The following is a 16,541-nucleotide window of genomic DNA, read 5'->3' on the forward strand; positions in this document are numbered from 1 at the left end:
AAACACTCTTTTCACCACCAGAACCTCTTAACAGCTTTGATTTCTACAGTTTGACAGCCAATTATAGTTCAGAAATTCTGCAATATAGCAAACATTTAAATACAAGGATTGCACAAAGCTGTCCATATTTTATTAAGAGTTTTAGTCTTGAATTCCAAATTGTCAAAGAAAAGCAGTGTAAATTTGAGAGATTTCAATTCTTTCTATAAGTGAATTAACATCTAAGAGCAATACAGACATGAAAGGTTACAAGAACAAGGGAGCACAGACAACAAAGGTGTGATAACCACACTTACCTGCTGCTGATGTGGTGAATCAGGGTATAAATCACATCTCGGAGGACAAAAGCCCACGCTCCTCCTAAACCATCTTTTATTTCTTTGAGTAACAGACTAACAAAGAAATGATAAATTACAAGAACTCTGTGCTTCTTGTATATATTGTTTGTATCCGATGCATGCTTACAAAGGGCTAGCAGAATTTTCTGGAATGAATCCTAGAAATAAATAGAACTATTATGAATCATAATTCATAATGCCAAAAGAATTATACTTCATAGCAAGAAAAAAAACTAAGCGAGAGGGATATAAATATATATACACAACAAATTCCACTGGTTGGCAGCACTAATTTCTGTGCTCATACATTTTAGACAAATACACTTCAGAAAGTTGTTTTCTTTATTTTCTTTTTAGATTGTTGATGGATTGGCAAAGTAAGCTGAGCTTTTACAGCATGTGCAGTAAAACAGCACAATCTCTGAAAAGATACATTTCTGAGGAACTCTGCTAGAAGACAGGAGGATTTTTAAGATTTATTACAAGGGATGTGTAATTCTATATACCTTCCTATGTACTACTAATAATTAAAAAATAAAATGTCTAAAACTACAACTATTTCATTGTCAGTAAGGGAAGCTAATTTTAATATTTCAATTGTAGACAACAATTAGATACAACTGTCTAAAAATCATTACTTTAGAATGTTCTTCAAACACGTGTCAAAGAAATAATTTGCATCTAAATAGTGTCTGGTATGCACGAATGTCTCAGACCTCCAAAGTAACTCCAGTTATTCACTACTGTATAGGGTACAATTATACTTCAACCCTGGAATTTTAGTATGGTTATCACTTCCTTGTACTCAGAACTGGTCGGTTCCTTTGCAGAAGGAGAACAGAGAAGTTCCTAAGATTGGATTTTACCTCAACTATACACAGTGAAAGTGTCAGGTTAAACTAAAAAGTTTCCAGAAGAAGAATTTTATACTGTAAAGGAAAAATTAGACATTGTGACATACTTACAGGGCTTTTAGAAAGAACTGCAACGAGACTTTTGAGTTTGCTTTTATGACAGTTGCTAATGTGGTCCAGGGTTGCCTTAATCACGTAAGAAGGAAAATGAGGAGGATTAGGAGCAGGATCCAGTTCCCTGAGTGAGTAAACAAGAGGCGTTTGGTTTTTTTCCAAGAATCAAACCTTGTTTGTTAAATGAAATAAATCTCATGGAATAGATGCGTAACTCCTAGAAGATCTGCTCTGCTTTCAGTAAGTCAGAAGCTCCAAAAACATCTTATTTTGAACTGCCCGTTGCCCCTGTATGGCAGCATTCTAGATCTCTTCTTTTTTTTTGCAACGCTCCCTTATTATTTCTTGAAAGATTATACTGAAGATTATACTGCTAAGAAACCAATCATTATTCTTATCTATGGTACTTTGTAGGAAAATCGAATTGCAAGTCATGGGGTGAAGCTTCTGCATTTCTAGTTCTGGGAACAATTTGCCTGAAACAAACAAAAAAAAAATGACCACAAGAACCAAACAATTAAAGTCTCATAAAAATTAAGACACTTTTGACACTTGATTATTGCTATTAGCTAGGAATTAGTTTATTTGGCATAGCTTAAGCAATTTCTTTTCCAAAGGCAAGAGCAGCTGCAGCCATTTGAGGGAGCTTTTAAGACAAAGTCCGCTTTCACTTCTCACTGGCTACTAAACATTTAGCCCTATACAGGAAGGACATTAAAACCTGACTGATTTTACAGACAGTAAAATTCTACAGCGTCCAAGATTAAACTGATCTAAACAGGCATTGCCATAGTCCAGAGCTCACCAACATACAATGAACTTCTCTTGCCTACTTATTCAATCTTTCAATTAACCAAACTATTACACAGAAATTCTCCTTACTGCTGCTGGGGAATAACTATTTGGAAATTATGCACACAGCACATCATTACAACTGAAAATAAAGTCCCTTAATTCTCAAATTCAGAGTTATCAGAGAATCATACAATCACTGAGGTTGGAAAAAATCATCCAAGATCATCCAGTCCAACCACTCTCTACGATCTATAGATAATCCCTCACTAACTCATGTCTCTCAGTACAACAACTAAATGTTTCCTGAACTCAAAATACCTGAAGGGCAGATTTTAATGCACAATGTTATACAAATGTACAGCATTCTGAAAATCTACATATACATACCTAATGTATTTACTTAGATGAGATCCCTCTTCTGCCTTAGTGTTTGGTGGATCATGTAAGGTCATGAGCAGCTCAACCACAATCTCTGATAAATTATTATGAGATAAATTGTCGATTTGCTAGAGGGGAAAAACAGTGTTTTAGTAAGAAAAAAATGCAGTTAAAGTAATTCAAAATTTCTTGGAAATATGTCTAGGAAATATCTTCTTGGAAATATCTTCTTGTCTGGATTCTCTATTTACTAAAACATCAAAGTCAGTTCAGAAACAACTACTGCTCAGGTCTTATTTATGACAGTCAGAGACACAACAGTCAGCTTTTATTATATATATATAATTATTACATTATATATATGTATATATACATATATGTAATTAAATACTAAACCACCCTGAATTCATCTGTTACGTGTGTGTGTGTATATACATATATATATATATATATGTATATATATATATATATATATGTACATACATCCACACACACTTCAAGCCCACTGAAAGATGCTAATGAATATCTACTTGAAACATTTAGGATATAAATTCAACTCACTTGCTTTTATCACAGCAATAATCTTCTAAATTTAAACTATGTCCATTTTTACAGACTGTATAAAAACTTATTTCAGGCCTGTTCAAAGTCATACATCCCAATTTACACATTCCAAACAGATACCTGTTTCCCTAAGCAGTTTTCATCCTTGAGCACATCGTAGACTTTAGAAGCTGTCTCTCTTTGCTCTGCAGCTTCCCTCTGACCATGGCTTTGATTGGCAAAATGTGGGAGGATATTCACAAGTATCTTGGGAAAACAGTCCGCCAGAACTTGTCTCCAGTCTTTTCCAATCTTGCTACCAAGTGATTTCACATCTTCAAACTGACTTCTAATCACCAGGTGTGGAACCAAAGCTTTATAACAAGACCTACATGCAGCAAATACATTTTAAAAATCTCCTTGAATTACACTTGTGAAAAAAATCTCAAGCACAACATAGCAGCTATCATTTCTCTACTGGATCCCTCTATAATTAAACCTACAATAAATGTCTTGCTATTGATATACAAAAAATCTTTGTAGTGTAACTATGGTATGCAGTATACTTGGAACACAAGCTGTCAGTACCTTTTCCAACAATAAATGTAAATACATTTAGAAATACAAAGTCCTCTGCCATAATCTAGATAAACCATTTTTGTATAGAAAACTTACCTGTAAAATTCCTCAAGACCAGTACAGTTCAGAAGAACATAAGGAAAGGCAGACAGGCTATATCCACTGTCCTTTATTTTCAGCCACTCCACCACCAAATAGTCTAAGTGTGCTGTCATGAAGTCTTCTATATTCTTATAGCCAAAAATGTCAGATACTTTCTTCAAAACCTGTGCATTAAATAAGATACAGTAGTATGCATAGTACACAATATTATGGCATTCTGAAAGCACTACACCTCCTTGTCTTTCCCCTGCTTTTAAATGCATATTTGCTTAACTCAGTTCCTGTTTAGCACAGGCTATTTTTACTTCATTTTTTTAATTGCTGTATCTCTGAAAGAGGTAAACAGGAATTACATCTACACCGTGAGAAGTAGCATGCAAAAAAAAGGACAAAGACGTATACATTTTGCTGGATAAAGTCTGCACATAGTAGTGGTAATGAATAGGAAAGACAGGATAAAAAAGTGAAAACAGATACACACAAAAACCCAAAAACCAACCAGAGTGATAAACTGCAGTAGAAACAGTGACAATTTCAGCACACCTTTGTGACAGCAACACAAGAACTCACCAAGACACAAACCTTCTTCTAATACACTGCGTTTTCTTTACGTATTTTCCATTTTGGAAAATTCACTTTACTTTCACTGGGTAGAAAGATTTGCTTAAATGGGTGCTAAAATCTCCAATAAACAAAAATCTACCAGTATTTCAGATCTGTGCTTTTAAGGTAGATCACTACACAGATCACTAGATATAATTACAAATTTATTCAGATTTTTAAGTATCACGTTAGTCATACACCGCAATGGAAAATTTAACAACTTCTAAGACTAACAAAAGCATTTTGTACCACTACAATACTGCTTTCCTTAATTTACAACCTAAATACAACATGGAAGTTTTTACTTGCCTTTTTCACAAGGTGAGGTTCTAATCCATTCTCTTTCATAGACTGGCAAATAGCAAACAAAGCTTGCTTTTCACATACAGGACTGCAGCATAGAACCATGGTTATAAGCATCAGCAAAACTGCTTTTCTATTACATTGTTTGTCCAAAACATCTTCGGGGACTGCATCACCACTGAACTTCAAATAAGAAATAATGACAAAATAACAAAAATTCTGTTAAAGAAATCTCCAAATTAATAAATGAGGATAAATAACTTTTAAAGGGCACTGACATAAACACTTCAGAAAATCTTGCCTTGGTTGCTTAAAAATTACTTTCCTCAGCTGTCTGCTGCACTCCTCAGCAGGCAGGAGGAACCAGTAGTTGCTGTCTCCCACATCTCAGCACACATGCTTGTACCTCATATACTCCAGTTCATATTTAAGCACCAGTAACTCAAAATAAGGCAACATACTTCACACAGAAATGACTGAAGCATTAAGTCTCCTTATGTTTACCTGCAATATTTACTGCCTCCAAAACAGACACTGCAGCAAGATTTTCCTTGCATTTTTTAAAATCATTCCCCTAAAAATAACATGCATATTACCATGTAACAAAAAGCACAAACAACTGATGCATTTCAGAACTGTCTTGTTATTCAAATGCAATTCTTCACTCCTAATGCACAGTGTCGACAAGTGACACACACTGAATAAAAGCAACATTAATCTGCAAGCAACAGACAGCAGTTAATGAGAGATGACAGCAAGCTGAGGTGACAGAGCAGGGAGTTAAGGCAAAAGACAAATCAGATGAAACAGTGACAAGTTAGAGCAACTGAGAGCTGGTGGCAAGAATACAAAGAGGTTGAATGAGATAACAGAGGGATGAGGCCTCAGCAGCAAGTCCAAGATACAGGACAGCAAGTCAAACCAACAGAGAGAAAGCACAACCAAGGGAATAACATGCAGAAAGATGACAGAGAAACAAACAAAAATATGGAAAACATAGATGGCTTGGCATGATAGCAAGGAAGAGAGAAAACTAAAAACACCAATAACAAAAATAATAGAGGAATTCCTCAGTGGCATAAACCACTGTATTTCTAGATTCTACAACAGATATTTTTTTTCTGAATATTTCATTTTCTTAAGCAAATTTTCATTTTGTGGAAATCGCTGCTCTAGTACCTCTGGAAACATGATTTTACTGAAATCTACCACTCTTTTTTTTTACTGCATAACTGCATAATTTGAATTTACTTTGCCTCTTACTCACTACTTGTGCTGCCTAGAATATTATGGCTCCCTTTCTCTTCGATTCTTAAGTGTTACAGTAGTGAAAACTGCAACAACAAATAGTATAACAGAGTCTAGAACACTGAAAGAACCTAGAAACTTCTCATGTGGGCTAAACAGCGACTGTCTGTATGTATAAACAGTTTCTTGTCCACCACCATTTAAAAATCTCAGACTACCAAACATCTGGAAGAATGAATATTCTCAGAAAACTGAACATATCTATTTCAGAAATTAGCTTATTCATAACATGAACATTTGGCAAAGCTAACTACAAGGACTTGTTACCGGATTTCCCATTCCTTCTTGAACTCTGAGATATACATTCTCAAAAGCCTTTTGCTGCAGCTCCAAGGGAAGAGGTTTTGACAATCCAGAAGAATCTCTCTGTTTCACATCTTGAAACAAACTTAAAAAAAAATAAATATATATATATATTAGCATAACATATAGTTTACAGAATTACTGCATATAATGAATAGATTCTCCCTTTCTGAATGCTCTAATATTTTTCTTAACTTTCTTATACAGCAGTCCTTCTATTCTATCCCTCAAACATCAGTACCAGTAAGAACAACTGCTGGGCACAAATGGTGGTGAAAACCTTGAAAACCAAGCTTCCTCATGTCTGTCAGTGAAGAAATCCACACTTCAATTGCCTGCCACAGTAGAACCCTCCATGTCATGAAGTAAGTTGGAAATACAATTACTAAACAAATGTATAAAGAGATTCTCAAATAATTCTTAAATTCTCACTTCTATTTGCAACAAAAATTGCAACACAACAGTAGATTTGACCAAAAGGAATTCTAACCACTTCTAAACAAACAAAAGCAGATACCTAAGAAAGACTACCACATGCTCGCCTTATACATATTGAATAAATGGAATTGAACCATTGAATAAATGGTTATACTTGACCACAGAGGACCTATGCAGGTCAAAGGTTAGAGGTTGTTGACTATATTTAGTATCCCTCAATTATTTCCTCCTTCATGAATTTCGAACCCTTGTAAACTTCTGGCATCCAGACATATGAATGCAGTAGGATAACATTTGGAATAGGTGAATGTTGCACAAAGATGTAAACCATATATTCTTGGAATCTTCAGGGTGTTAGCTCTACTTGATGTCCTCCACTCTCTAAACTGGAAAAGACTGCCAAATTGGCTGACTGCGGTTGGACTTGATGATCTTCAAGGCCTTTTCCAACCTGGGTAATTCTATGATTCTATGATTCTATGATTCTAATTTAATTTTGTTCTACTTCTGTAGTTTTGTAATACGTCGTGCAATTCAACTCTTCTGGAGCAGGAGTGTTCCAATTTGTACAGTGAACAGATGTATGCAAAGTATTTCTTACTTTTGAACATTCCTTCTATACTACTTCCATTATTTTTGAGATATGGAGAAAAAACCATACATGGTACTCAAAATACAAGATCCTTTGAAGTAATCTTTATGCCTAAGAATGTAATCTATTCATAAACTATTTCATATTTGAGTTTTTTATAATAAAACCAGAGTAAAATTTACAATTATATACACATTTTTATACATATGCACAAATATATATGCGTACATTGGAAACAGAGATAACATTTGAACACCTTAACAAAGTAATTTGGTAGGATTCTATTTCTCTCAAGATCAGAGCCCCAGAACTACTGAAAACAGCAGCTATACAGTAGCAGAAGTAAGAGCCAGTTAAGTGAAATTCACTGTTCCAAACAACAACGATAACAAAATCTACATAATCACCTGGTAATTGACTTTGCAGCAAGAAGAGAAACTTGATGGTGACTATCTGCGAGAAAATGTGGGAAAACCTCGCTCACAGGAAGATCTTCATTTTTTATATTAAGGATAGCCCACTTCGAATAAGGATCAGCCTGAAGAAAATACACAGAATACTAAACATACATGGAAGGTCTTACAATGAAATGTACACAAATAAATGCAAAAAAACCTTCTAGATACTGTTTTCAAGTACATCTTAATTATGTACTTCACATGTTAATATATTTCAGTAAAGCTGGGATTACCTCAAGCAGGGCTTTCATGCAGTTTAAAAGTGCCACTCTTACTCGTGCCGTGCATCTCTTTCCTTGAGCTAACTTCCTAAAATGGGAAAAATTTGAATAACTGAAGAAGTCACCAATAATGTTTAGTAAAAGTCTAACAGGTTTCTTTCTGCTGCCTGTAGTTCACAGCTTTGTGCTCAGTAGACATGTTTGGCAGGATTTGATGATTTTATTGGTAATCTACAATTATGGTTGTTGAAGGTATCACTTGTTATGGCTACTTATCCAATTTGGACACAGTTCAGGGACACGGTTCAGTGGGCATGACTGTGATGGTTGATGATCGGACTAGATGATCTTAGAGGTCTTTTCCAACCTTAATAATTCTATGAATTCAGAGCACATTCTTTATTAAATACAAATATCCTAAGATTATAAAACTTTTAGATAAAAATGATGCAGAAATTATGAAAAGTTAAACTCTGGATAAATTAAATACATGTGGATTCATAGGATACCGATAGCAAGAAACACAATAGCACCACAAAAATGTTATGTCCAACAGAATTCTACATTAAATAGATAAAACATACCAGAAGGCTCCAACTACTGTCAAAAATCGCCCTTGTGCATTCCTTGCCTCTTCAGTATGTGCACTGGACTGGGCCAAACTTACTGCTATAGGTAGCAAATTATTTAGAATTACTTTGCAAACATCTTGGTCTCGGCGGTACAGAGAGCATACATCGCTGTGAAAGTAAGAAAACAAAAAAACTTGAACCACTAAACAGCCCTCAAACCCTCTAGCTGTTGAACTAGAATAACTGTAGTGCATGCTAAACAATTTCTCTCTTACGAAAGAGGTGTAAGAAGCTTAAGAACTTCATCCACAGGCAGGAGGTTTTCTTCAACAGGGAGCTCCTTCAAGAGCAACAAGTACTGGGGAACAAAAAAAAGGATAAGAAGTAGGTAAAAAAACAAAAACTATTACACACTTTCAGAAACTCTTATACAAAAACCTGGAGTAAGGATAAGTAATGTCAGCTCTTACATGCTAGAATCTGATCATCATTATCTATTTAACAAGTGATTAATGATAAAAGCAAGATATTTATATTGATCACCTTTTAATATTCTAGCTTACAACAAATTCTAACTGCTCATTCCCCCATCCCAGTGAACTTCAAAACATCAGAAGACAACATTTTAAGGTCTTCTCAGACAACTGAAGACAAGAGAAAGGCCACCAAGAATATACAACTTAGAAAACAGCACAAGAACAGAAGTTCTGTAACAAATCTTATACTCACCATCTGCAGATGCAAAGGCTTAGCACTATCAAAGATGCTGCCATCAGTGAGCATTAACAGCTTCCTTCGTATATCAGAGGCTCGGAAGCTCACTGTCTGAATTTGGACAGTAGTTGCACAAATACATAAGAATCTCAGAATTTCAAGTTGAAGTAAATCCTGCTTTGTCAACTGTTCTTCAGCTAATGGGCTCACAGCACCTGAAAACAAGACATGCATGTAAGAAATGCCTCTCCAAGGTTAATAAAAAAGATATACAATCTTATAAAGTTTATAAAAATAATTTATTTTCTCCAAATACACAGAGTACTAGCAACCTTTAAATTTTCTTTGTTATTGAGCAGATGACTGCATCAGTAACTAGCTTCTTGAATGTTTCCTACCTCTAAGCCCGCCTCCCAGATTGGAGGCTTTCAATACTATGTGATCATACATGTGGCTGATTTTCCTATCAGCACTACAAAGAATGCAACAGAACCATCTGTAGCTTTGTACTGCGTTGTTAGCCATTACTTAGGATACATTTTAAACCACAGACTCGAAACTTCCCTAACACTGAAACTATGACAACTGCCACTATATTGATATCTGTGTCTGAATTTATAATATAACCTCAAAGAAACAGCTACAAATGTCATTTTTGTGTAGAAAATGCAGAGTTCTAATTTTCTGCAAGCCCAAGCTCTTTAGAGCTATTTACTGAATTTCTGGAGATGATATTTCTAAGAACACGGTGGGAAAGACAGACAAGCTCTTTGTGGCAGTAATGCAGTAATTTAACATCATTAGAGAAAGCTTACCTGTTACATTCTGCATTTCACCAGACTCATTTGTATCACTGATGTCAGTCACTGAATGATCATCAAATAGATCATCAGATACCTGGTTATCTGTTTCCATTATACTCTCCTCGGGGTCATTCCCCACTAGGTCCACTTCTCCTAACTCACTTGGTTTTCCAGTAAAAGTCATCTGACAAAAATATCACGTTATTTTAAAGTTGGCTTTTAATGACATGACACAGGCATAAAGTAATGAAAGATAGTACAGCCTCCCAGTTAATTCAAACAGATCAAGAAAAAAAGGGATACAGTAAAGTGATGAATTTCACCCCTTGCGGTAAATCTGTCTTACAGCAAATGAGATGTTTGATTTGAACCACTTTCTTTAGGACACAAGCTTTCTAACACAAAAGCTCATCTTTGTGAGGGGGACAGTGACACTCGGTATTTGAAAAAGAATCCTCCAGAACACTCACAAACTTCCCACCGTTCCTCATAGTTACACAGAAGGGAAGGCAGAGGACCTTTTTGAAAACAGAGTAGCAGTAGTAACTACTCCCTCTACTAGATGAAAGTTAAAAGAAGATTCTCAGCTCCCCCTCACCTGAAAAACAGCATTTTCCCTACCTCAACCGGACTACTTACTATTTGCCAAAAACCGAAGTTTCAAGAGTTGTACTAAATGCAGTGACACACCACCCTATCACTCTTGTCAGTGAGAAAGGAGAGATAGTGAAAATATAAAGATATAGATATCTTTAGTAAAAACACCTTTATAGTGTTTTAAGGCACATAAATACATCAAACTATAAAAAGAAGCTTTCAAGATTTTAACTTGCATTGAAATTAAATGCTGTGTTTTACAGTAATTCGTGTTCAAAATACACAAATGCTAAATAGAAATGTTTCCAGTTACGAATCTCCATACAATTCAATATATTGAATTATGATTTAGAAGAGGGTTATTAGGGTACTATGGTTAGGCTGCAGTTGGACTTGATGATCTTTGAGGTATTTTTCACCTAATTAATTCTATGATTCTATGATTTTAGTTTATTTTTTCAATAAATAGTATGTCATTTTCTTTGCCCCCAAATTCCTACACCACAACAGATATTCCTCTCATAGAAGAGCACACATTTAAAAACATAGAGAATGTACTTACCAGATTTCTGCAAATATCTAGAAGATCATTAATAAATTTTGATGTTAATAAACGCAGGAATAAATTAGACACCATCTTATTAGCACTGTTCTGTAAGAAAATAAGATGTATAGGTAGGTTAATTTTGTTATTTCAAGTACCATTCACGTGACATCCAACTTTGTGATCTCATTAATGAAGAAAGAAGCACGCATTACTTTAGAGCTTTACCTTGGTACAATTGCACAAACACTTTGTACACAGCACTATCAAAGTTCTCAGTGAGCTGATCTGGGCGTCCTCATTTAGTTTTTTGCTTGAGTTAGAAATGCTTTCTCCAACGTAATGAACGAGGGACTAGTAAAAATACAGCAGTTAAAATACATCAGTTAAATTCCTTTATATGTTGGCAGATACACAGCACACACATAAAGATGCAAAGGACATGATTCGTGATTCCCATGCATCATTCATACAGCTTTGATACTTAGAGCCTGCATCAGCTGAGTATGGGAATATTTTTTGCTCTTTTCATTTTAACTATGTTTCACTCATTCTGCTGCAGAAATGACAAAAAGATGGCATAAACCAGCCTGAAACACTGATATATTCGGCACAAAAGAAAAATACCTCTTCATAATATAAGACTTTGGATTTTTGTATCTGAGAAACCACCTCAGATAATAACAAAAAATAATAATAGCTGTCTTCACACTGACACAAACCATCAAGTGATCTTAAAAATATCCCTGCATAAAAGACCTAAAAAATGAAATGCTTTGTTTCAATCCTAAATGGTCCTTTGTCTGCATGACCACAATTACTTTACCTTTTTTAAAGGGGATTACACAGGAAGGTATCAATGCTTAGAATTCTCTCCACTGTAAAACCAATATATTGGTATATTAACAGAAGTTCATTGACTGCTCATTTGCAGCAGCAGCAACATATTTAAACCTCTCTCAAATGCTTTTTATTTTATTTTTTTAAAGCAGAATTGAGGGGAAATACCAAATGTGTTGACATGAACAGAACTTTAAAATGATTTCATATTTAATGGTTTATTTCACTTTAAGTTGCTCCCAAACACAATTGTTGCTTACCTTAGCTTTCTGGAACAACTCTGATTTACATGCGTCCTCTTCTGTAAGTACACCAGTGTAGCAATAGCAGCCAAGAACACCAATCAAGAGACCGACACATCGGACAAGGTGTTCCGCAGCAACGAGCTTAGACTAAATCAAATACACAGTGTAAGTACCAGAGGTTCAATACAAAACGTTTCCAACAAAACACACAATTATTTAGTCTCTTTTTAACACTTGTACATATATGCCATACATAAATATTCCACCAGAATTAATGAAGCTTTGCATACTAGTGTTTGGCATCTTGCAGTTGCCTTATCTCCATAGCAAGTCCTTTTGGCCTCTCATGTTATTATTCTCTGAATGTCCGTTGGCCCTTATGCTTCTCCCCTTCACAACAGTTACAATTCTCCCACTCCTTTATGTTTCATAATAATAATGCTTTCATCACCCACATGTTTTGCTTAGCTGTTTTACCTTTCACTAGGATAACAATAACCCGTTCAGGAACTGCAACACATTCCTACTGCTGGCTCTTACTATCTTAGTAACTTTTTAAGTTCTACTTAGCACTTGCCATGTCAACAAATAAATGTTACAGAGAGATGTGTATGTATGCAAGCCTACTGGCAAAAATATTTTGCAGAACTATTGTACTTATCTAAATTATTTGAATCAATAGTAGTAGGAGAAACAACAAAAAAATATTTTTAATTTCTCTGGACTAGAAATCTAAGAGGACTGATACCACATTCCTAAAAAGGTACCTAAAAAAGATAGGTAAATGCATGTGTACACACCACTTTTATACATGCAAACCCAAGAATAAGTTTGACAACACTCAACTGAAGTGCCTCATTTCAGGCCTTGGCACTGCCTCTTTTGTATCATCAAATATCACAGGACTTTAACACTGAGTTGCAAAGGAACAGCACTGTATCAAAATCAAAGCTGGCCTGTAAAAGGAATTGGAAGTTTAAAAAGTTTGCTGCTCTTGTTTTCATCAGTTTTTCACCACTATGTGTCGGTTCTTCTCCAAGTTCTGACTTTTCTGCAAAGGAGAGATTCTGCTGTTTCAAGAAGTGGAGACTACAAAATGAATTACAGCATAATTAGTTCAGGTTCAAGAGGACCTTAGGAGGTTTCCAGTTCAGTCTCCTCCTCATAGCAGGTCAGAGCTGAGGCCAGACCAGGCTGCTCAGGGCTTCACCCAGTAAGGGCTTGAAAAACTCCAAGGATGGAGACTACTCAAGCTCTCTAGGCAAACAGTGCCCTGCCTCACTGTCCTTATTCAGGTAACATTGTCCACGTATCCACTGTGAACTTCTTGTTTCAGTTTACGCCTGAAGTGCCTCACTATGAAAAGTTTGGCTGTCTTCTAGATAACATCATGGACATTGGCAGACTTCCTCCAAACCTGTTAGTGCCTCCAGAGCCACCTCCGTCCCTGCTGAAGAAGCCCAGCTCCCTCTTCATCTCCTCAAAAGTCAAGTGCCCTGGATAACCTCAGCAGCCTCTACTGAACAAACCAAGGAGGCCCAAATCTGGATGTAGTATTCCAAATACAGTCTGAGGAGGATAATCCTTATATGTAACGTAAGCCTTACGTGCCCTTGTTAATTTAGCCTGTATTTGCAGCTTTCTATTCAAGTACACTTTTACACTGCTGTCCTTTTTTTCTTTTCTTTTTTTTTTAAACAAAATCAAGTTGAGATCCCTATGGCTCAGGCTATCTTGGCAGATGGGTTGCATTATAGGGGCACAGAAATTGAAGCAAATGTTTCGAAACACTTGAAAAACCAGGCTAACAATGATTAATGTAGCAACTTTAGACACACTTCCCCTGTGTTATTATGAAAACCATGGATATTTTGCCAATGATGTACAGAAAAAAAAAAATTCTCCATTTCATAGTACTGAAAACAGTTTTAAAATCCTTGTAGTTCATATTTAGCAGCAAAATGAGCGAAAATCTTCTTTTCCTTGAAAACATAATGTTCGAGAGCACTACTGTAAGGATGTAACAGTAATTTCTAACTCACCTTAGGAGCATAGCTACTTAAAAGCTTTTCTGACATTGCTAAAAGACAGCACTCCAGTGTTTCCCTAAGACTTTGGTTGATGACAAGTCTTGAACCAGTCACATTTTTATCTGCAACATTTACTGCAAAGTTAGTGAAAATATCCATTTCATCAAATGTTGTCTGCAGATACAGCTCTTCAACATCCAAAAAACTGCTTTCTTCTTTCCCCTGTAAATGCTGCGCACTTGAAGAGGAGACATTGGTTTTACTTTAGCAGCCAGTATATGACATACAAACAAGCTTCTAAAGCTATCAATTAAACACAAGAAATAAACAAAAGCAAAATAAAATACTTTAACTTCTTGCATTCCCTAACTCTCTTAATCTTTAATTTCTGATATGACTTTCACTGTGGAACAAATACAACTTTATCCCTGCCTGAAGAAACGATAATGAAAAACAATGTTTGAACACATGCTGTAAGTTCTACTGCAGTTCACATATCAACATCTGTTCGTGTTAAGATGGCTGAAGTCAACCTACTGTAAATAACTGCAACACACATTCATAAAAATCCTGAAAATAATAGTTTTAAATTCTGTATGTAGAAGTCTTCTCTTTCATTACAAGTTATATACACTTTAATTTCATTAAGACAAAACTGGATATAGTCCAGGAACTTCAATCTATCAGTGGAAGATGTAGTAGCCTTCACAAAATGACTCCAAGAAACTCAAGGAGCTTGTGACTAAGGCCACATATGTAGGTGGAATATCACAAGGACATGTGGGAAGTATTCACCTAACCTTTACAGATTTTCTGATCATGAAGATTCCTAAGATATATGCCTTCCTTTAGAACGGAAGGTTATATGAAAATATGTCAACAATCACGAATATACAAAGTTAAAAATTATTTGAAGAAAATACAATAGGAATGAGTTAAAAATACCTTAACAGAGTTACGTGTAAAGAACCAAATATTTAGCTGTATTGGTGAAGAGAAATGAGAAATTTTTTCCTTGTAAGACATTTTGCACAGTACCTGAACCTTTGACTTTGTTAGCAAAAGATTATTTCAACATCTACTTACAGCATCTTAATCAATTCAAAAGGTTCAGTATGATTTATAAAGACGTTGTGCAGAAAGACACAAAATAACTCAAGGAATTAATGCATCTTTCACTGCCTCTGCTTGCTTAAGTATTTACAATGATTGATTTCAAAACATACCATTTAGCATCATTTTGGAAAAATGTCATGGCGGCTCTACTGTTCTTCACTGTAAGGCTCACAAGAATTTTTTGTAATGTAAGATGAGGGAAATCACTGACAAAAAAAAGAAAAAAAGAAAGAAAATTCTGCATTTTCATCGAATCAGACACGTTCTTGCATTCCTGAAGAGTGCACAAACATTAACCAGATTCACTGCATACCCTCAAAGAAGCTTAAGCTTTCACTTAAAATTTCTAACACATGCCTTGTGCATCTGCTACGCTACATACAAATGACCATATCATGTCCCTATATCCTCCAGCAAGCTTAAAACCCCTCAGACTCTACTAACATATAACCTTTACACAATTGCGTAAATCCACTTTCCCCTGGCCACTCTTCCGCATTACAAAATGAACTTAAATATAGAAGTATGCCACAAAGGCCTTACCTGCAGAGCACAGGAGGCAACTCTGAACATTCTTCCATTTCTTCCTCCAAATTGCAAGAAAGTACCCATTTCATTATTGCCTCCTTTAAGACACAATCCAAATTTCTTTCACAGTTATTCTGTTCCATCCCTACATCCAAATGTTCTGGCACTGAATAAGCAGACATTGCTAATGCTAAACAACATACTGCAGAACTGCAACGGAAAAAGAATGTGGCATTTTTGAGAAAAAAACGAACAAACAAGAGGGTATTTGTTGATCAACACTCTAGAGCAAAGTCAGTATTTCTGCATGCCTGGGGAGCATCAAGTGCACCAATAATAAGCATGCATACCAGAAAACTCCATTATTACAACCTGCATTTTCAAATATCATGTTTTCATGTTACAGATATATTTTAAAGACTGTTTCAGGGCAACAATTTCAGAATCCAAATATATTTAGAAGAAAAGATACTTTTTAACTTAAAAAAAAAATAAAAATCAACCACATCTCTTTCAATCAGAGTTTATTTTTAAGTAGATTTAATATTTGAAGATGCTTGACTCCCCTATGCCACCTCTGCTTATAGATTTATGCTTGTATTTATGTCAGTTTCAAACGCTTC

At 35.4% G+C, this 16,541-nt stretch overlaps 1 protein-coding gene across 1 annotated transcript in view; it reads right to left on the reverse strand.

The window, feature by feature from the left end:
• Window positions 1-16,541, reverse strand: part of ATM (ATM serine/threonine kinase) — a 56,791-nt gene that overhangs the window by 30,767 nt on the left and 9,483 nt on the right. The window contains exons 11-29 of the mRNA XM_072326625.1: window positions 15,934-16,128; window positions 15,501-15,596; window positions 14,287-14,512; window positions 12,260-12,391; window positions 11,388-11,513; window positions 11,178-11,267; window positions 10,031-10,202; window positions 9,231-9,430; window positions 8,777-8,859; window positions 8,514-8,669; window positions 7,942-8,017; window positions 7,658-7,788; window positions 6,185-6,305; window positions 4,616-4,792; window positions 3,698-3,867; window positions 3,164-3,410; window positions 2,489-2,607; window positions 1,304-1,430; window positions 297-496 (exon numbers count right to left, since the gene is read on the reverse strand). Of these exons, the coding sequence (XP_072182726.1) occupies window positions 297-496; window positions 1,304-1,430; window positions 2,489-2,607; window positions 3,164-3,410; window positions 3,698-3,867; window positions 4,616-4,792; window positions 6,185-6,305; window positions 7,658-7,788; window positions 7,942-8,017; window positions 8,514-8,669; window positions 8,777-8,859; window positions 9,231-9,430; window positions 10,031-10,202; window positions 11,178-11,267; window positions 11,388-11,513; window positions 12,260-12,391; window positions 14,287-14,512; window positions 15,501-15,596; window positions 15,934-16,128 (2,844 nt within the window). The remainder of the gene's footprint in view (window positions 1-296; window positions 497-1,303; window positions 1,431-2,488; window positions 2,608-3,163; window positions 3,411-3,697; window positions 3,868-4,615; window positions 4,793-6,184; window positions 6,306-7,657; window positions 7,789-7,941; window positions 8,018-8,513; window positions 8,670-8,776; window positions 8,860-9,230; window positions 9,431-10,030; window positions 10,203-11,177; window positions 11,268-11,387; window positions 11,514-12,259; window positions 12,392-14,286; window positions 14,513-15,500; window positions 15,597-15,933; window positions 16,129-16,541) is intronic.

Source organism: Excalfactoria chinensis, chromosome 1 (assembly GCF_039878825.1).
Source record: "Excalfactoria chinensis isolate bCotChi1 chromosome 1, bCotChi1.hap2, whole genome shotgun sequence".
NCBI lineage: Eukaryota > Metazoa > Chordata > Aves > Galliformes > Phasianidae > Excalfactoria > Excalfactoria chinensis.